At 27.2% G+C, this 26,474-nt stretch overlaps 2 protein-coding genes across 8 annotated transcripts in view; one reads left to right on the top strand and one right to left on the bottom strand.

Annotated features, from left to right (window-relative positions):
- Positions 1-4,024, top strand: part of LOC100163623 (protein lap4) — a 35,832-nt gene extending 31,808 nt beyond the window's left edge. For 3 of the 6 annotated variants that reach the window (XM_008186121.3, XM_008186124.2, XM_008186123.3), the window contains 9 exons: positions 190-591; positions 786-876; positions 952-1,008; positions 1,346-1,469; positions 1,528-1,618; positions 1,699-1,809; positions 1,881-2,018; positions 2,680-2,871; positions 3,281-4,024. In XM_008186121.3, coding sequence (XP_008184343.1) covers positions 190-591; positions 786-876; positions 952-1,008; positions 1,346-1,469; positions 1,528-1,618; positions 1,699-1,809; positions 1,881-2,018; positions 2,680-2,871; positions 3,281-3,466 — 1,392 coding nt within the window. In that variant the 3' untranslated portion in view covers positions 3,467-4,024. The remainder of the gene's footprint in view (positions 1-189; positions 592-785; positions 877-951; positions 1,009-1,345; positions 1,470-1,527; positions 1,619-1,698; positions 1,810-1,880; positions 2,019-2,679; positions 2,872-3,280) is intronic. The other 3 variants (XM_008186122.3, XM_001943776.4, XM_008186125.2) reach the window with 3 other exon arrangements.
- A 794-nt stretch (positions 4,025-4,818) lies between these two features.
- LOC100161559 (cation-independent mannose-6-phosphate receptor) lies at positions 4,819-26,474 on the bottom strand. 2 transcript variants are annotated; one of them, XM_001943826.5, is made up of 24 exons: positions 25,988-26,391; positions 25,427-25,543; positions 20,771-20,937; positions 20,534-20,643; positions 17,674-17,816; positions 15,045-15,304; positions 14,806-14,978; positions 14,247-14,403; positions 14,035-14,148; positions 13,432-13,580; positions 13,004-13,369; positions 11,338-11,618; positions 10,113-10,248; positions 9,727-9,931; positions 9,400-9,653; positions 9,094-9,240; positions 7,899-8,057; positions 7,617-7,805; positions 6,762-6,915; positions 6,603-6,682; positions 6,057-6,336; positions 5,919-5,999; positions 5,309-5,406; positions 4,819-5,190 (listed from the first exon to the last, which is right to left on the bottom strand). In XM_001943826.5, exons 2-24 carry the CDS (start codon positions 25,540-25,542, stop codon positions 5,149-5,151), a joined length of 3,861 nt encoding a protein of 1,286 aa, XP_001943861.2. In that variant the 5' UTR covers position 25,543; positions 25,988-26,391; the 3' UTR covers positions 4,819-5,148. The 2 variants fall into 2 exon arrangements, with proteins under 2 accessions (XP_001943861.2, XP_016660957.1); XM_016805468.2 differs by lacking the exons at positions 4,819-5,190; positions 5,309-5,406; positions 5,919-5,999; positions 6,603-6,682 and having other exon boundaries at positions 6,254-6,336; positions 25,988-26,474.

Genomic DNA, 26,474 nt, shown 5'->3' on the forward strand with positions numbered 1-26,474 from the left:
TTATATTAATAATTACTACTAATTACTACTCTGCATGTATGTAATTTGAAAATAAAAAGTCAAGTGGTATAAATAGGTGTTAAATTGTAAAGCGAATTATTAAAATAAATTATTTACACTACTGATTTAAAAAATAATGCAGCCAAAATACATTAACATTGCTATTATTTTTTGCATGAACATTAACAGGTAGTTATTCAGAAACGGCCTAACATATCCCCTTCAAAACCTTCTCTTCCCAAAAAACCACCCCCTTCAAAATCCTCTTTCCGTCCACCAAAACATATACATTTCCAGGATGTTCCTTATGATAACCCTCATCCTCCTTTGCGAACAGTCGTTGTGGAACGACCAAAACCTATTCAAGTAGAAATGATGCCTTATGTTACCAAAGTGAATACGTTGCCAGCCGACCAGTTTTATGTTCCAGACTTCACAGATGTTGAAAGTAGCTCATCCTTGGACACTACACAGTCCCTAGAACCACCTCCCGTAAATTATTCCACACATCCGTCCACTCCTCACTGGTTGGAAATATATAATGATACCCCATCACTTTTGACATATTACAATGCAGTTAATCCCTGTGAGGTACGATCTTCTTTATACTGTGTAGAAATTATTTATCTGTATCTTATACTTTTTAATAGTAATTATAGCTTTTAGAATTATTTTATGAAAGCTCTGTATTTTTAACATAGTTTAATATACATAAATAATAAATTTAGTTAGTATGAGACTAATTTATATTACAATATAATGTTTATAACATGTGATATTTTTAGCAAAATGCTGGTCTCAAAGCTTCAGTTAGTGATAAAAAAAAGTTTTTTGAAAAAGCTATGGAAGAACACCACAATCCTAGTCCAAAACCTGGTTAGTAAATTCAACTTTGATCAAATGAATAACAATGTAATTTATGCCTTATTGCTTTATGATATTGTGTTATAGAAAGAGTATTTAGTTTCTTAAGCCAGGACGAAGTAGAAAAAATGAAACAAGAAGAAGGTATTTAATTACGTCTAAGAATACATTTATTAATAGAGGCGGGTCGAAATAATTGATGTTAGAAAAATCTAACCTAACTGAACTCCAACAAATGTTTGAAACTCCAAAGACATTTTTAAACGCCAAAAAAAAAAAAAATTGGTTCATTCATAATACGCAAAAAGTGATTGTTCTTTTGGGAAGAGCATAAAAAGTTTAATTCATAATTTAATTCAGTATGGTATTGGTTCGGTTTGATGTTGAACATATTTTTCGGTTTGAATTCGACCTACTTCTAATTATTATCATACGATTGTTTTTAATTTGTTGATCTAAACATTTTATAAATAATTTATAGAGCAAAAAATGGGTACATTAATGAAGCAAAGGTTAAATCAACATGAACAATTTATTGAAGAAGGTGATGATGACGATGATGAAGATGATAACGATGGTGGTGCTTTGATTTTTGAAAACACACAGTATGCTAATTAAATATTATTTATTATTGAAGGAAATTTACTATGATTTATATTTTAGAAGTATTGAGATGCCAATAAATGTCAATACTAACAAGTGTGTACGAACAGCTAAAGCTGAGAAGCGTATGAAAGAAAGACTAAATCAAGAGGTACAGTTAATAAAGATTTTTTATAAATGAGTCTTATAGATTTAAATACAATTATAATATACCTATTTGTATTTTTAAAGGGGATTGTATCTAATGAAAACAATAAAGAGCTTTCTCCTTCTGAACAACGTTCTCTTAATGCTGAAAAAAAAGCTGCATGGCGACAAGCCCGATTAAAGTCTTTGGAACAAGTAATATATTATATTATATGCTTAAATCACTAAATATTTACTATTTTTAAATATTATTTGTATTATATAAGGACGCTTTACAAGCACAAATAGTAATAAAAGAACTGAGTGAGATAAGCGAAAATAAATCAACAAATGGCGGTGATGCTGATAGTGACGAAATGCCAGACACTCAATCAAAAGAATGTATAGAAAACAAAGCACTGGAGGTAATTAAATTTAAAAAAAAATAGAACATAATATAATGATAAGACATTATAACTCATCTCGTTGCTTTTTAATTTTGTCTAACATTGAGCTTCATGATACCCGATCAAAAGGAGATTCATTATGTTATTATTTTTAATTTATATTATAATATAATATAATGTCTAAATCATGCAAAAGTAATCAAGTAAAAATTATTATGTTTTTCTTTTTGGAAATTTGAAATTTATTATATTATTTCACTTAGTCAATTTTTGCATGTTTAAATCACAACATAGTTGACAATGTGACCAAAAAGTGACCAAGTGAAAAAAATAACAAAATTAAGATGTTATATAAAATTTAAATTAAAAATATATACATATATTTATACTTGATCATTTTTGGCACAATGATGACAATTTATAACCCATTTGTTTATGGCATAATTATTAACTGCTGTTTTTTTATTTTTTAACTTAAAAAATTAAATAGCTTGTTATTTTTTTTTTCAATAATTTGTATTAATTCATAATGTTTTTTATTTATTTTTATTCAAATAAACAACTGTTACTATTTACTATTTAGCATGTATTTTAATATGTATACATAATAATAAACTCTAATAAACATACATAATATTAATATCAAAACTAATTGGCCTTTGGTGGCGGCTATAATTAGTGCTTGCGGCCGACCAGCGAGGACTTTCCTCGCCTGCGCCTGCGCGAGTCCCCTGTCCAGACCAAGGTGTCGGAACGCGAGACAGTCGTCGGCGAGAGTGTTTCTCTACGGACAGAGCAGTATGTTGACCACATTTCCGGTCAGCTGAAAGTCAGGACTGTCGAAATTATTGAAAAAGTCATTGAGAAAGAGGTACCTAAATACCGTACACAATCAAGTACCTTGTACCCACCTCGTTTCTGAATTTCGCACCAATTTTCTGTCTCTGTACCTACACAATTGAATTCTTATTTACTGTCTTATACATTTGTATATTACATAGTACATACCTTATATCGCATGCTGCATGGTTGACATTATAGACAAGAGTCAAACTAGTCAAAATAATAACACCTCTTTTTATAAAGTCAATATTTTTTTATTCCACACAGTATTTTTGCATGTAAGTAGTGTAATCATCCAAAAAGAAAATCACGAATATTGATAGTGTATTGTGCAATAATATTATATAGCTAATAGATAATGTTGTTGTTTCTTAGACATAATAGTGGCAATAATAGTGGTTTGTTAATGTGTGTCGACTATTTTTGTATACATTAAGGTGGAGACGACTAAAGAAAAAATTGTATCTCTCGAGTTGAGTACTCCTGAGTCTGAAGTACCAGAAATACCAATTGAAGAGGCTGCTGAAGAAGAAGATATATCAATAGAGAAAAAACAGTCCAATCCGTCTGGAAAGAAAAGACGTCGAAAGCGTACTAAGTCTACAGATAAACAAACGTCGTAGTAATAATCATAAAAAAAAAATAAATAATAATTTATAAAGCGGTAGCAGCTAATCTTTAATGATATATTTACTTATATATTGAATCATCATCCCTCATTCCTATTATATATTTTATAGTATTACTAGGCGTAACAAATTGTGATCACTATTAATTATTATTATTATATAAATATATATATATATTTTTTCCATTCTTATATTATATTCGAATAACAAAAACCACCTACATTTCATTATGGACCAATTTTTTTATATTTACTATAATTTAAGCTGTTTAGTGATGAAATTCCAGTTTGTTTTTAACTGTTGGCGCGCCTTGTTGTTGTCTAGTATAAACCAATTGTTTGTAATAAAACTTTTATTTTTTTATATAACATTTATGAATGAATAAATAAGACAGTATTTGTAACTTTTAAGGAAGAAACTTAAAAAACTATTATTATTTATTATATTATATAACAGTATTTTTAATTGAAAGACCTAATAATTTTGTAATTATTATATAATATCTTTATAGAATAAAATAATTTAACAATAATATATAATATACCGACCGTATTCGTTGTTATTCAATTATCATAGGATTTATAGTATAATAATATATTCCTTATATACGTACTACGCACAACATTTGCAATATGTATGGGGCTTTTCTCGGTTAGCACTAGTCATTGGCTAGGCTGCTGCTGCTAAGGATGAAGTCTAGTCACACCTATGGGCCTATCCTACAATTTTTTTTAAATGTATGAGAGGTAATGGCACCTTCATATAATTGTACACTACATGGCAGCATTATATTTTAATACTAGCTGAACCCATGCACTTCGTTGGCTATAAAAAATAACAACTCTTAAAAAAATTATGATTGTTCAACTTTTTTTGGGTGTAACTTGCTGCTGTAAGTGCAACTCAGCCACCCTGGTAGGTGATGTTCAATAATTTGATTTGATGCAAGCTTTTACCTGATCTGCCCGAATAACCAATAATAAATAAATACTAATTTCTACTGTAAACTGTAACCAATAACAACTATTAAAAAATAAAAATAAAATTTCCAATTTCCATTGTGAACCTCAATATCCCTGGTTTGGGCACCTCTTTAAAATGAGAATTTCAGAAATCCTTTCTTATTGCACGGTGAAAATATGAGAAGAACCTCTATTCAAAATTTCGAGTTCGTATATTGCGAAGTTTTTGAGTTACAGCGATCAGTGACTAAGTAATAAGTGGTATTTGGATTTTATATGTATAGATATTATTTAAATAATAAAAAAATATTCATTTTTCGTGAGCTGAAAAAAAATTGTTTTGTATAATACCTTTAGTGATGGATTTTACTTCTGTTAGATCTAAGTATCTGTTTTATTTTTATAAATTATGAATGTTTTATAGAATATTCAATAATGTCATATATTGGCATAGGCGGAAATGATGAGGCGGGGTGCTTAGCTAAACTAATAATTTCACTACTATAATTTAAAAGCATGAGTTTACAATCAAATTGTCATTGAATAAATAGGTACAATAAGAAATACTATAAACTAAGTACAAAAGAAATTTTTAATTTTATACTAAATTTTAAAACAGACAAAATTTACAAGAGAAACTTTTCATAAATATTAAGGAACAATTTTTTAACAATAAATCACTTATAAAGAATAAAATAAATTTAGAATTAAAACTTACATTAAATTACGATTATAACTTCTTCGTCTCCGCCTGGCCTAAAAAATAAAAATTAACTGTGTAAAATATTAATTATAGAATATAAACATCAAATAAATTAAATTGATTCGTCAAAACTTGCAATTATATTCAATGCTAGATGGCTTAATGACTTACAAATGGCAGAGTGTAAGAAATTGTCCTTATTTCCTTCAGTAACTTCCATCGGTAAATCCATATTAATGGTAATAATACTAAGACCATTAGTACTAAAACTAAAAAAAAAAAGTATATAGAATACTATGTTATACATGTTATTATTACTGATAATTGATTATATTTGCATAATTTGTGTTTTGAATAAATAATGAATATACTTTTAGTATTCAAATTCTAAAGTAAATAGTGATAGATAGTAAGTTTGATTGAGGTAAACTCTATTTTTTAATATTCACACACAGTTCATAAAAAATGGAAATATTACCTCCACAAAATATTGAATTTTAATACCCACCAATTAAGTCGGTACTAAGGACATTTAACATAATATTTAAATTAATATGAAAAACGTTAGGTGGTTTATTTTAATAAGTTTATATTTATTCAGCTAAAATATTCAGGGTTACCTGTCGGAAATTGATGTCCAAGAAGATTATGGACCTAAAATAAGTATATACATACCATAATTGTTTTGTTTTGTTTTTTTTTATTAGAATTTGGATAATTTATTAGGTATTGAAAAATAATAATAATAAACTTTATCTATAAAAGAGCCAATAGGTATTACCTGTATAAAATGAAGTACCAGAAACTTCTTTTTTCTTAACTATTGATACATCGGTAAAATTATCAGAAATCACATCTTTACCTAAACAATTTATTTAACAGTTATTTACCATGAAAAATGTGTCAATGTTGATATTACCATAGAACTGTTGTAAAGTTGTATTATAGTTTTCAACAAGTGTCACAGATTCTTCAATTTGTTCTGTTACCAATAAGTACGTTTCTTCTATTTTAGTAAATTCTATATTAGTTTCAATTGATTTGTTATTCTCAGAACCCATAGACAGCTGATTTTCAACTGCTTTTGTAGTTGATATAGAAATTAATTGATATGTCTTACACATTTCTCCATATGTGTGATCATTGAAATCCACCATACAACACACAACTTTAGAATATGTAGAGATTCTTACTCCATTCTAAAAAAAAAAGGTCCACTTTTATTTTAATTTATTAGAAATAAAATTACCAATTAAACAATAAGTCTTAGAAATTCTAAGTATCCAAACTTAAATTTGAGGTAATTAAAATCCCTATACATTTTATAAATATCGGCATCTTTAAGAGAAAAACTATTCAATGGGATATTAGGGGTATACTCTGGATACTTTATGCATGCTTTTAGTAAGTTTATACAACCATCTGAGACGACAGTATTAGAAAATATTGGACATGGTAAACTAACATTTGTTGGAATAATTTGAAATGTTAATAATTTTTCTGTTGATTTGGTGCATGCAACAATAATTTCTACATTTGTGAAATCTAAAACAAACATTTTAATATATTAAATATATATTTCCATTTTCATTGAAAAGGTAGTTCTTAACATAATTCTATTTACATTTATCATTTGTATTTTGAAAATTAGCAATTAATTGTTTCTTAAATATATCATATCCAAGTTTCATATTTCCAAAAAATGTCGATCCATTTAAACTGACAGATCCATTGCAGAAGTCTATTTGGTAGTTTGTTTTTGTTGAATCATCAATTAACTAAAAATACAACATTCATTCAATTAAACATAAACATTGCAGCACCTATTTATTTTCTCTTTAAGGCCGATGAGCACCATACCAAATTTGCATTCAATAGAAGCAAATAAGAATGGTGAATTTATTGAACTATCATCAAACTTTAGCAGAACATTATCCGTGTTCGTACATTTACTTTTTTTAAATTAAAATTTTTAAGCGTGATTGAGCATCTATAAAAATGTAATAAAAAATTGAAATATCGTAAAAAAATCCAACGTACATAAAAAATGTGTAACTAATACATACAAAATAATTACCCACAGATTATGTTCTTAATGTTCAGTTTGATAATAGGTCAACGCACTCTAATCCCTAAACTAGTGAAGGATGGTTTGGCCAAATAAAAATTTGATTTGTCACATTTGGGTAAGTGTGAGAGATAAACAAATAGTGCAATGACATTCTCTTAATACATAAATTCGCTTAAAATAATTGACGATTCCTAAAACCAGAGTCCAGATTTGTATTTTTTTTAATTTCTTTTGTTTCAGAGGATGCAATTAGATAGATTTTACCCCTAAATATCTTAGGGGTAAAAATTTAATAAAAGTAAATTTTTTGAGATTTTAGATTACAAATTAATTTTTTATCAGCATTTTTTAATTTTATTAGTTCATTAAAATCTGACCCCTTCTTATATAAATGAGATTTAAACTTACATTATTAACACTCAAAATATTTTTTAAATCTTTAGTTACATTGTTTATAACATTTTGACTAGATATTTTAACAGTTGCAGCACACTTATCCCTATCGAATTCAACCAATTTTCTGCTGCATACAAGACTAGTTTTCCATTCAAAATGTAATGTGCAATTGCTTTTAGAATCCTTAAATATTGGTTTTCCCTGTATAATTGTAAGTAAAAATAGTTTATATTAGTCAATGATAATGTTAAATATGTCATTAATGAGTCAGGTATTATGAATTTGTTTTTATACTTCATTTTCAGTAATATCGCATATAAATTTCATTGTAGTAGAATACTTTGTGTTTGGTAATTTTAATCTTGAATCAAAACAACTATCTCCATACGTAAAAGACATTTCAACAGTTTCCTCCTCATTTGTTTTAAATGGTGTTAATTGATAACCAATATTCTAAAAAATATAAACAATATGCAATACGGAAGCAAATAATTTATTGAACAACTGTTGTTAGCTTTAATATTAGAAAAAATGTATCTATTTTAAAACTTAAATATAAGGTAAGGTGACCTGTGTATGTATGTTGGTTTTCTACAATGCCTATTTAATTTTTAACTGTGTTATGAATACTCTTAAATTGTAATATTTTACAGGTGCTCATAAAAACTTTTAAAAATTTAAAAATCTAATATACACATATTTTTGTTAAACACTCAAATTCGGCTAGAATAATTAATTAAACATCAATTTCAACTTTCGACATTAACGTTATTTCATTATTCTTGTCTTGTTGTCTTGCCATGAGGATGGTAAAAACAATGCTTGTCAAGACAGTTATACATTGATAGTATATATCCTAACCAGCGTCTAGGGTCTAACATGATAATTTGTCAGGCTTTCCAACACTACAATTAACAGTTACAATTAAATCATAATAATCATAATAATAATACAAAAAATAGACTATCCTGAGTGTAATCACAGTGATCCTAAGTCAGACTAAGTATCCTCGCTTTAATTTATTATAAAGTTAATGTTTAGTTTAAAAAATTATATATAATAATAATAATAATGTTCCTTAAAGTTTGATAAAAGGTTAATTCATTCTAATAAGGCTAACAACATAAAATTAGTTTTAAATAAATGCAAATGTGCAAGGTATGTTGCAAGTTTGTAAAATGGAGCACGAGAGTACGAGACAACACATCAAAATAAGATACTGAGACGTCTTAATAAAATTGAAACACAACTTAAAAGTCATTCCAACCAAAACCAAACAATTTAAAAAACAATTTACACAACCAAAACTGTTAAAATGTATGTTGATTTTGGACTAGCTTATTCAGAATTTAAAATAACATAATTACATATAATTCAATTTGCCATACTAAAAAGTAAAATATATAATATAAACATATAACATATAAATATAAATTTTACAAATATATTTAGGTAATATTTACTTAACTTGGATTTTTTTCTTACTTACATAAGTTATATTATTGAGTTCCATTATTCCTCCAATACCTTTTGCTCCGGGTATACATATGTTAATATAATACTTTCTTTCATTAATATTAACTATATGAGTTCCTTTAATCGGTGTTAAATCATACGAACCCGCATTGCATTCCAACTATAATACATTAATAGAACATTTGTTATACATTTTTTATTATCTTGTAAATATGAATTAGATACTTATTAGTTATTACTTTAAAATTATAATAATATTGTAATTTATATATTTTTTAAATTAATTTTTTACTCGTTATAAATAAATAAAAATACAAACTTTTTCATCACACATCTCTGGATTGATACTGAGAACATTAGTTGTACAATTATTTTTTGTAACTTTAGGTATTTGTAACTTATATCCACAATAAAACATAAACCTTATTTGAACTGTTGTATTCGTATTTTCACCACAAACTGTATTAGTTTTATGATCAAAATACAATTTGTTCTGCAGAGGATATATATTGTTCTGTTTATTGACAGACAAAATTATTGTTCGTCCATGTGAAGATTTATTTAAACAAATTTCTGTAAAATATAATCATAATTCATAATCATTCAAAAATATGCTATAAATTGCTAATCATGTTCCACGATTTACCTGAATTATAATTAACATCATTATTGTTTTTGGGACAAATATATATGGTATAGTTTAATCCATAAATTTGTATGTCAATTGGCTTTAATGTAATATAATTGTTGATTATTTCTCTTTTTTTAATATGTTGATGAATAGGACACACCAATGGTGTGAACCATTGGAATATAAATGTATGATTTTCTTCGGCAGTTATTACTGGACCCTACATAAAAAAATAATTGAAATTTATGTCAGAATAATAATTTATAAATAATTCCTAAATTAAATGAATAATTATTAAATGATTAATTTCATTTTTTCAATATCATATAAATATCATGCATGAATGGATCATATTATATTTTGCTTAGAATGTAATATACATTCATATTAACAATACTTACATTACTTTTATTTGAACATATAAATTCAATGACTGAAGAAACTTTGTGATTATTATAAAAGCCATTGACCATTTCTAATATTATTTTATTTCCCTTTTTTTGAAGGCTTTCCTTTACATCCCCAAGATTTTTATATCTAAAATAGTATTTACAAAACATAATATAAATACATTTACAGTATGTTAATTAATTTGAAAGTCAGTAACTCTAGTTCAAAGTGTAATTCAGATATCTATTGTAGTGCAGTTTTTTAACGTAATATTTGACTAATAGACTAACTGTCTAAAAAAAAAATTATAAATCTCTAATTTTTTTTATTGAATTTTTAAAATTTGAAAATATTTATTTTGTAGTTATTTATTTATAATATAGATAAAAAAAAAACAAATTTTGAAATCTGTGGGGTTTTGATTGAAATGAATGCAAATTATACTTTTAAAAGTATAGTATGACATTATATAATTGTATGGTTTCACACTGATAACTAATGCTAATCCACTAAGTAATAAAAAACACACTACTCTTTCAAATTGTATGTAATATTTCTTAATAGGTTTTTTTTATATTGTTCAATACATCCACCATGAACTGCGAAGCACAAGTTAATTCTATAGGCCCAAGAGTTTGTGATGAAAAAGCTATAATTAAAAAATGAGATATTTCGGTGACACATAAATTTTGTTACAAAGATCATGAGTCATAGAAAATAGACATGTGCATAACAGTTTATCATGGATATATTGAACAATATTAAAAAATAATATAAATATTACATACTATTTCTTGGATCATATATGATCTAAGTACAATTTCAAAGAATTGTATTACTCACTGGATTAGCTTGGTTATCAAAGTGTGAAAACCATAGAATTTTACAAAATTATTCTGTATTTTGAAAAAATAATTTGCATTCATTCAACCAAAATTCCCCTGATAACAAAATTGTTTTTTCATCTATATCATAAATAAGTAATTTAAAAAAAGGTTTTTTTAGAAAATCAAAATCAATATTTTAGTGTCTTTTTTTTTTATGACTATGGTAAATAGGAGGCTTTATTATTCATATTATATCACATTACATAAAGAAATCTGTACTACAATACCTGCATTGTATTTAGAATTAGAACTACCAACTTTTCAATTAATTAACATTTAACATACTGAATAATTCTATTAGTTTATTAAGTACATATACATACATATTATAGTATTAAATCACTCTTACCGGTTAGAATATAATAAATTATTATGGTCGACTAAACAGACTCCACTATTGAATTGACAGTTTACACCATTAATATCATTATTAATAACAGAATGACAAACATTTAAAATAATTGTTTTCTTTTGGTTAGTAATAATTTCATAATTACTGTTTGATTTAGTTAATTTACTTAAATCAAAAATATTTCCCAATTGATCATCAACGGTACAATTAATTTTTAACGGCTGTGTACATGCATATTTTGTATATATGGTGAACTGAAAAGTACATTCTTCAAAGTCCTAATAAATAATAAGTAAAGTATTATTTTATAACAAAATACAATTTCTATTTGGCTCTATTTAATACAATCAATATTAAACTATATACCACTTTTACATAGTAAATATTAAAAACAGTTTCTGTAGGTATATCACCTAGGTATACTTCTTATAAATTGTCAGCTTGATTGTAAAAGTAAAACTTTTATTTTCTGAAGACACTCCCTTTTAAATTTAAAGTAGTTTTACATACATTCGAGTCTAGATAACTTGAATCTCAAGAGCAATAAAATAAAATTTACTTGTGTATTTTTATAGTTATAGACCTCAAACACAACATAAGACACACTTCAAGGAGCAAGAAAAAAAATTTGAGTTACCTAGATTTAACTATATTATGTAAAAATGTAATCTATTTTTAAATTAGTTTTTAATTACAATGGTGTTTAATTTTTTTTGTATCCTGTATACAAAATTTCTACCAGAAGGATTTCATCAACAAATAAAAATAAAATTAAAAATAACGATTTTAGTTATTTTGTTGTAGTTTATAATATTAATTCAACTTACAAGCTATAATAAAATATCCTGACTAACATTGTCTCCGTTCAGAACTGTTTTTCGTATACTATGATATGATATCATTGAATTCAAATTTAATACAATCTATTATACACTGACCCACTTGTAACCTTTTGTACAGTAGAGACATCCACTTACCCGTTTATTTTTTTTTTTAACTTTAAATTATTTATGAAATTTTACATAGGAATTATTGTATCTATACTATCAACAATATAAAACAAAAACAAAAACAATTATAATAATTACATGAAAGAAAAGAAGTTAAGCTTATAAAATAAATGTTTAGGTGGGTCTGAAGTGAAAAATTAAGGATAGATTTTATTATGACATTATTGGAGAAAAAAACATTAATATAGAAAAAGATGAGATCAAGAGAAGAAAAAAGTTAATTTAAATTTATTCTATAGTATGAGAGACAATGATTAGGTAGGGTAGAGATTGAATCCACAGCTGTGAGGAGGATGTGTAGGATATTGTTTTCTTTCCCAAGGTTTGGAATTCTGGAAGGTCCATCCACCCATCCACTGTTTCTAAATTTAATCATGCGTATCATTAAAATAAAATATACCAACAACATTAGACATTATTTAACATTTTTTGATTTTTTGATAGTGTTTAGATTATTGTTTTGGACGAGATAACGTCATAACAGGGCTTTACTGTATTTCCTATGCTATTTAAAATGAAATGTACCTACTAACCTCGTTAGACTTAGGGTATATTGTATATATAAATATATTCAATATTGTATTTATAGCAAATTAATGAATAAATTGCACAAGTTTACAAATAAATAAATCTTAATTGTGAGCAATACTAACCTTTTTGTATTCAATCCATTTTGAATCTGAGTAATCACACACGAATCGAATAATAGTGTAACTATTAGGTCCCTGTCCGTTATTAACACATTTTTCTCCATGCATGGACATATAGATGGAACCATTATCAAACACTATCTGTTCAGTAAATAGCCCAATGTTCATTTCAGTTCCACCAGCTGACCAGCATGCTGCTGAATCTAAAATACCATTACATGGTTTTTGCAATGGGCCACAAATACTAAACCGAAATGATGCATTATCTTCAATGTTCTTTTCAAACGTTTGATCTTTTAAATTGCTAATATTGTACACGGTTTGAGAATACCATGGGTGTGTAACCATACACTGATCTTTTCTCTCAAACTTTAAAATAAAATAATAAAATATTTAAATCATAAGTATACATTTTTTAAATGTATAATTACCAATATTTCACATGCTTTAGGTGTTTTCCAATTAAATACATGGGTACATAAAGTGAAATTTGTTGTTTCATGTATGAGTTTTGTCTCACCAGAACAAGTTAAATTAATAACCGTTGACCACTTCAAAGAATTGCTACACTTATCTCCGTCTGTCAACATTTTAAATATTATACATAATATCGACGCCCCAGTTCAAAACTGCAACAACTCGAGTTATAACAAATTCAAGTTATGTACACCATCTTATAGACGATCTTGTAACGATTTCAGTTCAAGAACACAATAAAATATAGTTAAATTATTGACCACGAGAGAGCATTTTCAAAATTATAATTTACATTACGTTACATAGAGAAACAATATAGAAAACACATTATACCCAACAAACCAATTATTTGGGTTGTTGCAGTTTTGATCTGGGGCGTCGATATAACATAGGATAACGATTTTATACCTAACCACACTAATTGTGTCAAATTTTGTGATTTTTATAGTTTAAATTAACACCTCTATTTAGAATTTTTTTATTGTAATGATATTTTTAACAACCTATAATTTTATTTTTATAAGCTCAGATTTTTATAAAATAATTAACTATTTTACCTCTATAATTCAATATTATTGAATTTCCATCATAGTAAGGACCAATTTGGGTTGACCCAATAGAAATTCCTTTACCTGAACCATCCACATAACAAGCTGAAGTTTTACCATCCACTATAAAAAAAATTTTATATTTTTAAATACATTTATTTCTTAAAAATATTTTAATACATCATAGATAGGTAGTTTGCATTTATTACACATTTAATAACCTGTACATGAAGTTGAAATTTGTCCATCATATTCGTTTAAATAACCACAAATATTTAAGTAAAAAATTCCACGATTGTTTTTATTAATAATTTTCCAATTGTCTACTCGTTTGTGTAAAGGTTTTAAATTGAAACGAGCCGTATATTTTGTAATTACCTATAAAATGCATAGCAATAATGTAATAATTTATACTTTTGAAAATATTGGGGTAATATTTTAATTAATACTCAATACAATCAAATGAATATGCCAATATACAACCAACTTAGTAATTAATTATTTAAATTAGTGATTTTCTGTTTTTACAACACTCAACTTGTGTAAAACAGACTTATTCATTTTAACTAATTATATAATGTTCAATATTGTTTATAATTTTGATTTAAAATGTGCATGTAAATGTTGACTATATTTATAATTGTATTCTACTTTATTAGAAATATGCGATTATAATATATTATATAAAAATTCAAAAAATATAAGGCTAGTAAAATCAAATCGGTACACAGTAAACAATAAAAGAACTCAGAAGTAATTAAAAATTAAAAATATTCTTACTTCGCATGATATCATTCTTGGTATACAAACAGTTGATGTAGCTACTTCAAAATATGCAATATTTGGGGAAATTGTTTTATCTTGGTAATTTTCTTCGTTTAAAAATGTTGGTTTTGTTTTTTCAGGTGCTATATTTTCATCACACTTAAAAATGAATTCAATTCTCCTACCTTCTATTATATCAAATATTTTTGATTAAAAATATTAAATTTCATAACAATTTATTTTGTTATACAAACTTTTTTTTTTAGTAGCTTTTTCGTGTTGGATCAATTTTAAGCTTTTACTATCTGTATCATACAGAAGTTGATCGTTTGCATATCTTCCAACGGCATACACTTTAGGATTTCTGATATCAGTTATATCACATATTGTTGTGATATTACCACCACATTTGTTGTTGTCGGTGAGACGGCCACAGATATTGAGCTCAAATTGACGATTTTGATTTTCAACCAAATAGTTAATGGTTAAACGTCGTAGAGGATTCAAATTAAATCTTAAAAAACAAATTTTATATATATAATATATATATATATATTTGAGTCATATAGAGTTGGTACATTTGACGGGCAACAAAGTGCACGGGACTGGCTATTTTTAATAAAAATATATTTATCGTTAATACCGCTAGAAACATTTCAATATGTATTCATTAACCATTTTGTATATTTACTTGCTGATAACATTAAACGATAACATTTGAATTAAAATTATACATATCATTGTCCGAAGGCCAAATAAACAACCAATCACGAGCGAAGCTGTGACGGGTCGGCTAATATATATATATATTATCTTACATAAAAACAATTTTTATTTTGTTTATAAATGGTGAAAACTGTCATATAATAGGAATCAACAATAGCAATACTAATGTCTAAAAAAATATTAAATATTGAATATACGTTATTAGAAGTAAATAAGTACCAAATTACAACAAACTTTCATTCAAAATTGTACAATATTAGATCACATTTACTAACAATCCGATGTTCATTAGGTGCTTAGAGACTTTAAATATATAATATATATTACTGTATTAGGCAAATATATTTTAGGGCTAGGGATGCTGTAGCATCCCAGCATCTCAACCAGTCCGCACCTGTATGTACATGAAATCAATGATCAAATAGAGAATAACAATTTGTACATTTGTATATTCATTTTCAACTACTGTTTTATTCAGGGCTTTGCACCCGAACGTAATCCGAAACCCGAATTAACCCAAATAAATAGCATAACCAAAAACCCGTATATACAAAACCCATTGAAAAAATTAACACCCAAAAAAACACCCGAAATAACCCGAAACCCGAATTTCCATTTGGGCTTACCGGAAACCCGAATTATTGAAAATTAAGTGGCATATCAATTTGTATGTATTTTTTGCAACTAACGCGACTAAGAATTTAAGAAGATAGTAGTGTAAGTGTGTAACGCATAACTCAATTTTTTTTTTGTAACTAACAATAATTAATTAAAAATTAAAAAGACCTTGATGCTAGATAATTGTTTTATTTTATTTCACAATATTCAATAATAGACAACAGTAATTGTGTTGTCAAACATTCTTAATCAAAAATAAATATAACGAAAATATGTTTAGTTAAAAATTAAAATAATATTTAATAAGCCAGAACTTTCTTCTGTAGAAAAAGGTCTGAGTAAGTACTAAGTAATAAGTAATAAACTAATAACTAATAAGTATTAATATTTAATTTTAATTTTTTAATTTTTTCATTATGTTTACTTTAAATATAAAATCAGATTACTATATCAAATTTGCATTGAAAATCTCATGTTAATTGATATACAACATGGGTTTTTTTTTAACACCCAAATTAACCATAATTAACCCGAATAAATTTTCATTTAACCGTAACCAGAAAAGTATATTAACCCGTAACACCCGAATTCAATAACCCAAAATTTCTTTTAACACCCGAAAAAATGATTCCGGTGCAAAGCCCTGGTTTTATTATCTGCACCAATAATTTAAATAACATTAATATGTTATCATTAAACTACCTATTATCTCAACTGTCATTAGTATGAAAACTAAAATTTGAATTTTAAATGTGAAATTTTAATTGTGAAAAAAATTTGTCATTATAATTAATAATTTCAATAAATCAAAATTCAAAAAAAGCAATTAACTCAATTTTTACATATTACAAAAATTATGAAATCAAAGAAATCAAGTGTAAGTTGATCAACCCTTTCAGTACATACTATTACATTCCTTTACTATTATAATATTGTCATTTACCGGTAATCGGTTCACATAATTTTAAACTTCAATATTTAGATCATATAAATCTCAACATTTAAATTTAAAAAAAAAATATATGTAGCATTCACAGGCTGTAGACCATAAATAGTGTAGCTGTGAAAATGTTAAATATAATGTAAATTAATTTTTTTAATTTAAATGTATACTAAAAAAATAAATATTTACCTACCCATTTAAAACAATGAAAAATATAATGTTTAAGATCTATTTAATATTATTTTATAGATTTTCTTATGAGGTTTTAAAATTCAACTCTTAACTTAATAATAATATTTTGATATGTAGAAATGTTTCACTTTTCTACTAAAACAATTTTCACATTTGTTTTATATAACATTTAATAGATAACTTTAATATTTTGGTTTGTGCAATATCTAGTAAAAATATTTGTTAGGTAGGTAAATAGTATATTTTATTATATTTGTTTCATACATTTTTATTATATTAATAATATTATTGTTTTACTTATTACAGTAGAAACTGAACAGTCATGCAAATATTTAAAAAAATATTATTAAATTATTTATTTGAAAGTTATAAATGGTTTCTTATGTTTGAAATAAAATATTTACTTAAAATTGATATGAGGTATTGCAACTTTACAAACATTTCTTATATCCAAATCATCTACTGGGCAACCAACTTCAGACGTCAATTCTATAACATACTTGCAACGATTTACATTTAGCTTAAAATCCATTTTATTTTCATTCATCTGAAATTAAATTTGAATATCAAATGTCAAACATTTAATAATTACAATATAATATGATTTATTATGGCTTCAGCTAAATGGATAAATTAAGAGGACATCGCACCGCTTGTGTTGTCTCCGTCTTACACACATACAACATAGCAAATTTTTGTTCGCTAGTTTCAATAGGTTGCTGTCAGTTTTGATATTAAATTGAATTGACCTATTATCTAACTTTTAAGTAACAACATTATCTATGATCTCTCATTGGTTTTTTACAATATTTTAATTTTTAAGTGAGTTACGAGTATGTGAACATAAAATTCTCATAATTCACCAAGTTAACCTGGGATTATGGAATACCGTTTTTAATGATTCAAGATTCAACTATATAATATGATACGATAAATACACAGTTATACAGTTATAGTTGGACAGTTGTTAGAGGGGATTTATGAATAAGTATATTTAAATTCCATATCATAAATTAAATCTTGAGGGGGCTGCAGTCGATGAAAAAAAGTGGTTTTTAGACAAGAAAGCCAGACAAAACTAAAGGAATTTGGTTTGACAGATTTCAATTTTTAAAGCTGATTTTCTCATTGATTGCCAATTATACTAGGATTCCATCGAGGCGATTTTGAATATCTATTTTTTTCAGCTGTGATATCCATGAATAAAAATATGAGATTTTTGTATTTATATTAACACATTCTGAACTAGACCTTACAAGCAAACTAGTCTCTTGTACGTAGCGATAATTAAACCAATATGGACCTATGGAATACAACTGTGGGGTTGTGCCAGTAGGTCCAATATTGAGATTATTCAACGCTGTCAAAACATTGCTCTCCGTACTATTGTCGCAGCATACCGGTACGATAGAAATGACACTATGCACCGAGACTTGATGATGCCCTCCGTCCAGGACGAGATTACAAAGTTTGCCCGAAAACACGAGATAAGGCTAGATCAACACACCAATCCAGCAGCAATTCAACTACTTTACAACTCTCAAGACATAAGGCGTCTCAAACGCCGAAGACCATATGACTTAGTATAAAATGTTAGACTAAGACCGGGCCTCTCCATTGGGAGTGATAACCCAAACATGTTTTTGTTTATATATATCTACAAAATATTATTCATTAGTATCTTATATTTATGTATACCTCTGAAATGTATTGTTAAAGATCATTGATCGTTATAATAAAAAAGCCATCAGGCAGTTTTCAAAAAAAAAAATAAAAAAATATTAACACATTAATGTATATTATGACAATAACAATATTAAAAAAGCAGGTAAGTGGATGTCGCTCTGCCGTACAGTAGATTACAAGTGGGTCATTGTATAATGGATTGTATTAGACTTGAATTCAATGATACAATATCATTGTATAAGAAAAACAATTCTGAGCGAGACGGTTTGTCAGTCTGGATATTTTATGTTGTTATTATTTATTTTATCATTTAAGTTGAATTAATATTATAATATTATAATTTTTTATTCGTTTCTATGGTGATAAACAAAGCGTTGGAAATTAAAATCTCATTTTTAGCGTTTTTTCGTAATTTTTCTGTGGTTTTTTCCGTGGCATTAAACAACTATTGAGTAAATCGAAAAATGACCTCTCTAAAGTACTATCTTGATCCAATTTGCTAAAAGATAAGCTACTATATATTGAAATCGAAGCACTCCTTCTGGTAGAAATGTTGTATACAGAATATAAAAAAAGAAAAAGAAAAAGAAAAAATAAACACCATTGTAAAACCAATAGCTTCCTTCTCCGCTCAAAATCTAATTGAGAAATTAATAATTGCCTCGATGGAAATCTCAATCATAATCCGTTGTCAAAATTAAAATCTGTTAAACCAAATTCCACCAGTTTTGTCTGTCAATTTTTTTTCATCGGCTGGAGTATTTAGATAGTGGGACTTTTCCAAAGTCCTAAACCGGAAACCAGTATAGAAATCACTTTATGAAATCCCAAACTTTAAACTACTAAAAATGAAATATTATTAATAAAAATATGTTTTGTAAACAATTAGGTACACATAATTCAGAATTTATTTTTATTTTGAACAAAAAGTTGTGTAAATACTATATTTTAAGTTAAGGGTGATGTAAAATAGTTTGATACTTAACTTAATGGATATTGTTGAACTTTTTAATTAGGTACTCAAAGTCAGATATATGAAATGTAACCCTACGTATGAGTTAGATGGATAGGTAACCGGGACCTACATTAGTTAACACATTGACGGACAATCATGAAGAGTAGCAGTATTTTTATTTGGTGATGCCAGGGGACACTTTTGAATTCATATGTAATAGCACTGCTATAGCAGTGCTCGAAAACCAACCAGAAATAGACGCTACTGCTACAGCAGTGATTTTTTCAATGGTATCATATGAGATACCAAGTCTACTGTCCATATACATCATAAAGTGACATTGATCGCTGATAAAATAAAGCAATATTTTAATTTAAAAAAATTCTTAATTATTTCTTTTATAAAATTGATTAATTTAGGCATGCTTTTTATAAATATTTATAATCCTCACTGTCCGTCAATGTGTTAACTGAGATTTAAATTTCAAGAATATATAATAATATAAATATATAAAACCCAACATATTACACATTTTCATAGTCCATGTATTATGTTATTTATGTGATATAACTTTAGGATATAGTAATATAAAATAATATATTTATTTAAATCCTAGAGCTTACATGTTTATTGCAAGTAAACGTTAGATCTGTCGAGTATTTTTGATTTTTTTCACAAATAGTATTTCCTTCCAAAGACAAAACCAGTTGATCTTTAACGTCTAATTTCACTTCTGAAAATAAAAATTCACGCTTATAAACATATTTTGATACTCAGATTTTGATTATATTATAATAAATTATATTCCATCAACAGACAACAATTTCCTTCAATGACTAAAAACTTATTTGAATAGGTACCTCTAATTTTGGATCCAATATCTGCTTTAGTGTTTTTGGATTTAACTAAGCATACTTTGGACTTAATTCCATCGCAAGTTGATATATGTTCATTGCTTTTACATAACTTTATATTTAAGTAAATATCATTCGACTTGTTGAAATTCACTTTTTTAAGTTCTTCCAAACTTAGAAAAAAAAAATCAAATATTCAGATATCATTGAATGAAGTATTAAAATATATGAAATATGAATACAGGCAACAGAGTAATATTCTTTTAACTACTGTTAACACTCTTTATCTCAAAAAAAAATTTTTTCAATTTTTAGCTACCCAGATAGAAGTTGTTACAAAACAACATAAAAATATATGAATCCCCAAATAAATAACCCCAGGGCCCAGAAAAAAACACTGTGAAAAAATAACACTATAATAAAAATGATGTGTATCCAACACCACATCATATTCAAAAGATTTCAATACCAGTCTAGGTATGTAAGCTTTGAAAACAAATAGAAAAGTAAGAATAAAAATTAAAACATAAAATATAATGTCAATGTCAAATCAATTAAATATAGCACCTCTATGGCAATTTTTCAACAGTTTCATACTGATAATTCATAAAACTAATGGCCTTAACACGTTTGGGTACAAAAAAATATTTGTACATGGCAATCGGGAGAACGATTGGGTACATAAGTTTAGGTAGAAATGTTTTCAGACACCAAAAATGAATACAATGTTTGGATACATCATATTTGTAAATAATACCACGTTTGTGTATCAATATGTTTAAGTACAAATTTTTTATATTTTACTTTTTAGAGTCCATTAGCATTACACCGCGAGGAGGTACTTGTTTCCCAATTATTTTTTTTTGCAACTTATGAAAAAATATTTTCAATATTAGATAGGTACATCATATTATATTAAATCATTACTAAAATACTAAAATCAAAAATCATAGCCAGTACCATATTTTTTAATTTATTTACTGCTATCTTATATTTATCATTAAATAAAAAAAAATTTCCGACATAATGTGGACCGGTATCGTATAAATATTTCCCAATATCATTGTCAAGATTAAATTCCTCGTTAAATTTATTAAATTTCTATTAATTGTATTCAACATTATGTTATCTTATGTAACATAACTGTATTATGTTACTGATGTTTAGTAGTTACAACAAAACATTTTGCCTTTATTTATTCTAAATTCACTACATTTAAAATATTATCAATTATAATTTATAACGCACTTTTTACCACAACGGGCTTCAAAAATTTCAGTAATATTCAGTTTGGAAAAACTAATCAAACTGAGATGGGTACTAAGTGATCGAATGAATAAAGAATCTGTTAACTGATTACTGTTTAGTGCCCGTATTACAATTGTTGAACTAAGGTTAAACCACCGAATTCGGCTGGTAAAATCAGTGGGTTAGGCTTAACCGAGGTTTAAACTATGATTGTAAAACAGGCCCTTAGTCATATATACTCTTATTGGTGCAGGTGTAAATAGTGTAGGTAATAAAGATTATAGTCTTATTAATATTATCATTGAGTATAGTAGGTATATAATAATATTCAATACTCAATGATATGTTTACCCAAATGATTTACCCTTAACTAACTAAGCATACGGTGGATCTATGATAGTGTAGAATTTTTTATACTATCAAAATCGTTAAAATAATAGTTACAAATATACAATGGCATACCTACATTTAATTTGATTTTACATCATACATTTATTTCTTATGATATAATCTTTATATAGTCCATAAAATCTAAATTGAGATTAACTTCTTCGATGTAATGATAATTATTATTAAAAAATCCCAACATTTAATTAATTTTTATAATCGAAAATAATTGTGGTTTTTTTTCGTAAGCCTTTAAGAGGACGTGATACCCGCATGCAGTGCCGCATTTAGACAATTTGCGCCCCGGTGCAAAAAAAAATTGGCACCCCTAAGCTCCGGTAAAAAAAATTTGCTTCCCCCTAAGGGGCCTACCCACGGAAAATATGGGAGCTAGATCCTCATTAACCTCTTAGATTTTGAGCACAGAAAAGAATATTTGTTTTACAATGTGTGCTTTTTTAAAAAATATTTTTTAGTAATTGCTTGATTCTCTCTCCGCAAAGATACATATGAATTTATGTCACCTAAACCTTGCTTATAATTCATCATATAAATTGTTTTTTTTCAACATATTTAAGTAGGTTGTAGGTATTTCATGAATAAAATTATATAAAACTATGCAAATTAATATTAATTAAAAAAATGCCAAACAGCATAATACTAATAAACTTTATACATAATACTGTTATTAAAATAATTAAAATTATACAATTTTAATAATTCACAAGTAAACATATTTCTGGCTACAACATTTTGGCGCCCCTAAAATACTGGCGCCCGGGGCAGTTGTACCCAGGCCCCCCCCCCCCTAAATGCAGCTCTGCCCGCATGTGTTGTTTCTGTATTATAAGTGCATAACATTGCGAATTGTACGCTTAGCAGAACATGTGGAGCTCTGTTAGTCTCAAAATTAGAGTGAATTGACCTATCATAAAATCTAAAGGTAAGATTATTATTTGTTCAACCTCGTTATATTTAATTTTTAAAGCGATTTATGAGTATTTTAAAATTGTTAATTGTTCGTACATATTAAAATAGTCATATACTCGATTTAAAATTAAAATATAAAAAAAGGCCCACGAGGTTGCATAGATAATAATCTTACCTTAAGTTTTATATGAGGTTAATTCCCTCTAATTTTTAAATTAAAGGAGCTGCACGAGTTCTGCAGAGTATAAAATTTAGTATGTTATGCACTTGTAAGACGGAGACAACACGTCATGCCAGTATCACGTAAAGTCGTTAAAATAAAATAAATAGGTATTTTGTACATCCAAATATTTCACGGCCGCTAGTCTGAAAAGCACTGGTATAGGTACCACACGTTATAATATTCGTGGCAGTGGCGCCGAAGTGCTGACGTCGGGCCGTGGCCCTACCACTTTTTTGAAAAATGTGGCCGGCCGGCTATATTTTAATTAGTTCATAACTTTATTATGAGCATGAGTATATTTAAACCGTGATTATGAATAAATGTATATCAGGGTACGTCTATATTAAATAATTAAGATATTGAGGCCGGGAAGTTTTAAAATTGCCCGACCACATTTTAAAAACTTCGGCGCCACTAATTCGTGGTAGCCGGTAGGTCCTAATTTTAATAAATTTTACTAAAAATAATTTGCTAATTTTCGTCATTTTTATGTATTTTGTAAATATTTGAACTTTAAGGGCCAGTATTACCATCTCCCGTTAAATTTAACCGACTCCTAACCGGCCGGTAATAAAATCTGTTATCAGTCGGTTAAGCGTAATCGAAGCATACCGATGATTGTAATACTGGCCCTAAATGCTTATAAAAAAAAATTGTGACTGGATTTTTAATTTTTTTCATCTGCCTTTGAAACTATAATATACTAGGAGCTTTCTATTAAATTTTCAATCTTTTTATAAAATATAAAATTTATTTATAAAATATTTAATGATATTAAATTAATATAAATATAATTTCAATAAATTGTATATGACTAACAAATATATGCTATGAAATTAATTATTCACTATATTTAGGTACCATTTTTAATCTTTTTCCCGGGGAATGGAGGTTTTCTTCAGATAAGCTAACATTTTTCTCAGAATGTGTATTAGTATTTTTCTTATAAGCAGGTACCTACAACAATTAATTCCAAAATAATACAAAAAATATATACCAAATACCAATATACTTTTAAAATTGAATCGTTCGCGGATAAGAAATAAATACAAGTATCAAAAATAAACGCATGTATAAAACAAACAAATAATAATTTTAAACTATGAAACACGTTTTCACTATCAGCTGCCATTGAGAGTTGATACTCGAGCCCGCTGATCACAATAAAATATAAATATCCATATTGGTATAATAATAGAAAATGGTTAATAACAAAACTATAAATAAATGTGGAGATTATATAATATTAAAATAATTACAGTGCTTCAAAACAAAGTTAAACATTGGTTCTCAAAATATAAATTAGTTGATTTATTATATTGATATATCAATTTTTCGAAAACTGAAATCGTGATTTTTTGGAGTCGCAAAAAAATACTTTTGCGACCCTATGATATTTTCATGGGTCGCAAGTGCAACCCCCAGTTTACGCCACTGTGACTAAAACCACTGGGAAATTTTTACTTTTTTACACCCCCCAAAGTACCAACTAGATTCACTTTCCTATCAGAAAAGATATTGTTGAAGAAAATCTAAGCATTTTCACTGTCCTAAAAGGTGATGCCAAACACAAAAATGTTAAAAAAACACATTATTGTAAAATCAATAAATTCATAGCTTCGCTCAGAATCTCAAATATAAGATATTATATATTGCCATATTGGTGTCTATTATAATTTAAGATTTATGTCATAAACTTAGGTATAACATTCAAAAATTTATATTTATATCAAAAAATATTTTGCTGAGACAAAATTCTGTAAAAAACTATTTTCAACATTCAAAATTTTTAGGGACAAAAAGTGTAAACTAAGTAATAAAAGAATCACCTTGTACATTATGTTAATAATAATAATATTATGTATTATGTTTACCGATTCAAATCAAATTGAATATCTTTTCCGTTGTGTTTCAGATTGAAAATACAATCTTCAGAATGTATGACTGCGGCAAACGCCGCAACTATTAGACACAAGTTATATAACACCATACTATATAGAAAACAAATAAAAACAACCGATTGTTATTAATAATGATTAATGAGATATTTCCCGACATTAACCGTATATTATAATAATATATTATTATTTAAATGTGCAAGTTGGAAATAATTTTCAAATTTATCCGAATTTCCTTTTCTGCAGCTGATGTTCAAACACAGAGTCACCTATACTTTATTATTTGATAGTTTATTCAGTTGACCGCTACCTATAAAATATTATAATATTCATCCACGACGGTTCTGCACAACGGTCTTCAATACCGTTCCACACGTGTTCAACCACAACAGTTTTTAAGAAACTGCTGTGATCAGTGGCGTAGCCAGGATTTTGAAATGGGGGGGAGGGGGTTAAACGCCCAAAAACCCCCTGGTTAGTGGTCACGCCACTGGCTGTGAGCGATGTATTATCTAAATATGTAATGGCAATACCTACCTTAGAAGAAGCGACAACACCAATAACAAACATACATAACACAATTTGTAAAAATAAAATAACGACAAAAACGCACTGGCGTTCTCCTTCTTTATAATGCGCACAACGGACGCGGTACTATGTAGTGCACCACAGTACCACACTATAAATATTATAATACTGCAGGGTTCTGAACTGTTGACAAATGACAATGTTCGTCGTTCGAACGTTGACTGTGGTCTGTGACTCGTGAGACCGGCTGACTCAGCCCTCTGCCGAGTACCTCATCGACATACAGCTAAAAACTGCAATAGTAGTTCATCACGCCGCACGGTAGGTATAAGCAATATGGCATGGTCGTACAGTTTTGACGGTCAGATATTCAGATCTTTCGTAGGCGCGTGACGTAAATATTACCATTGAGTATATAGATATACACAATGATATTACGTATCGTGAATTATTGATAATGTGGGTAAGCGCGTGACGTATTGCGCGGACTCGAACC

Source organism: Acyrthosiphon pisum, chromosome A2 (genome assembly GCF_005508785.2).
Source record: "Acyrthosiphon pisum isolate AL4f chromosome A2, pea_aphid_22Mar2018_4r6ur, whole genome shotgun sequence".
NCBI classification, from domain to species: Eukaryota; Metazoa; Arthropoda; class Insecta; order Hemiptera; family Aphididae; genus Acyrthosiphon; species Acyrthosiphon pisum.

Coding starts and splice junctions, on each gene's coding strand:
- LOC100161559 (XM_001943826.5), bottom strand. CDS start 25,542: ATGGTGTTATATAACTTGTGTCTAATAGTTGCGGCGTTTGCCGCAGTC. Junction 20,938..25,426: donor ATTCAATTTGATTTGAATCG/GTAAACATAATA, acceptor TTTTTTTCTAAG/TTTGGAAGAACTTAAAAAAG. Junction 9,932..10,112: donor TATGTTCAAATAAAAGTAAT/GTAAGTATTGTT, acceptor TTTTTTATGTAG/GGTCCAGTAATAACTGCCGA.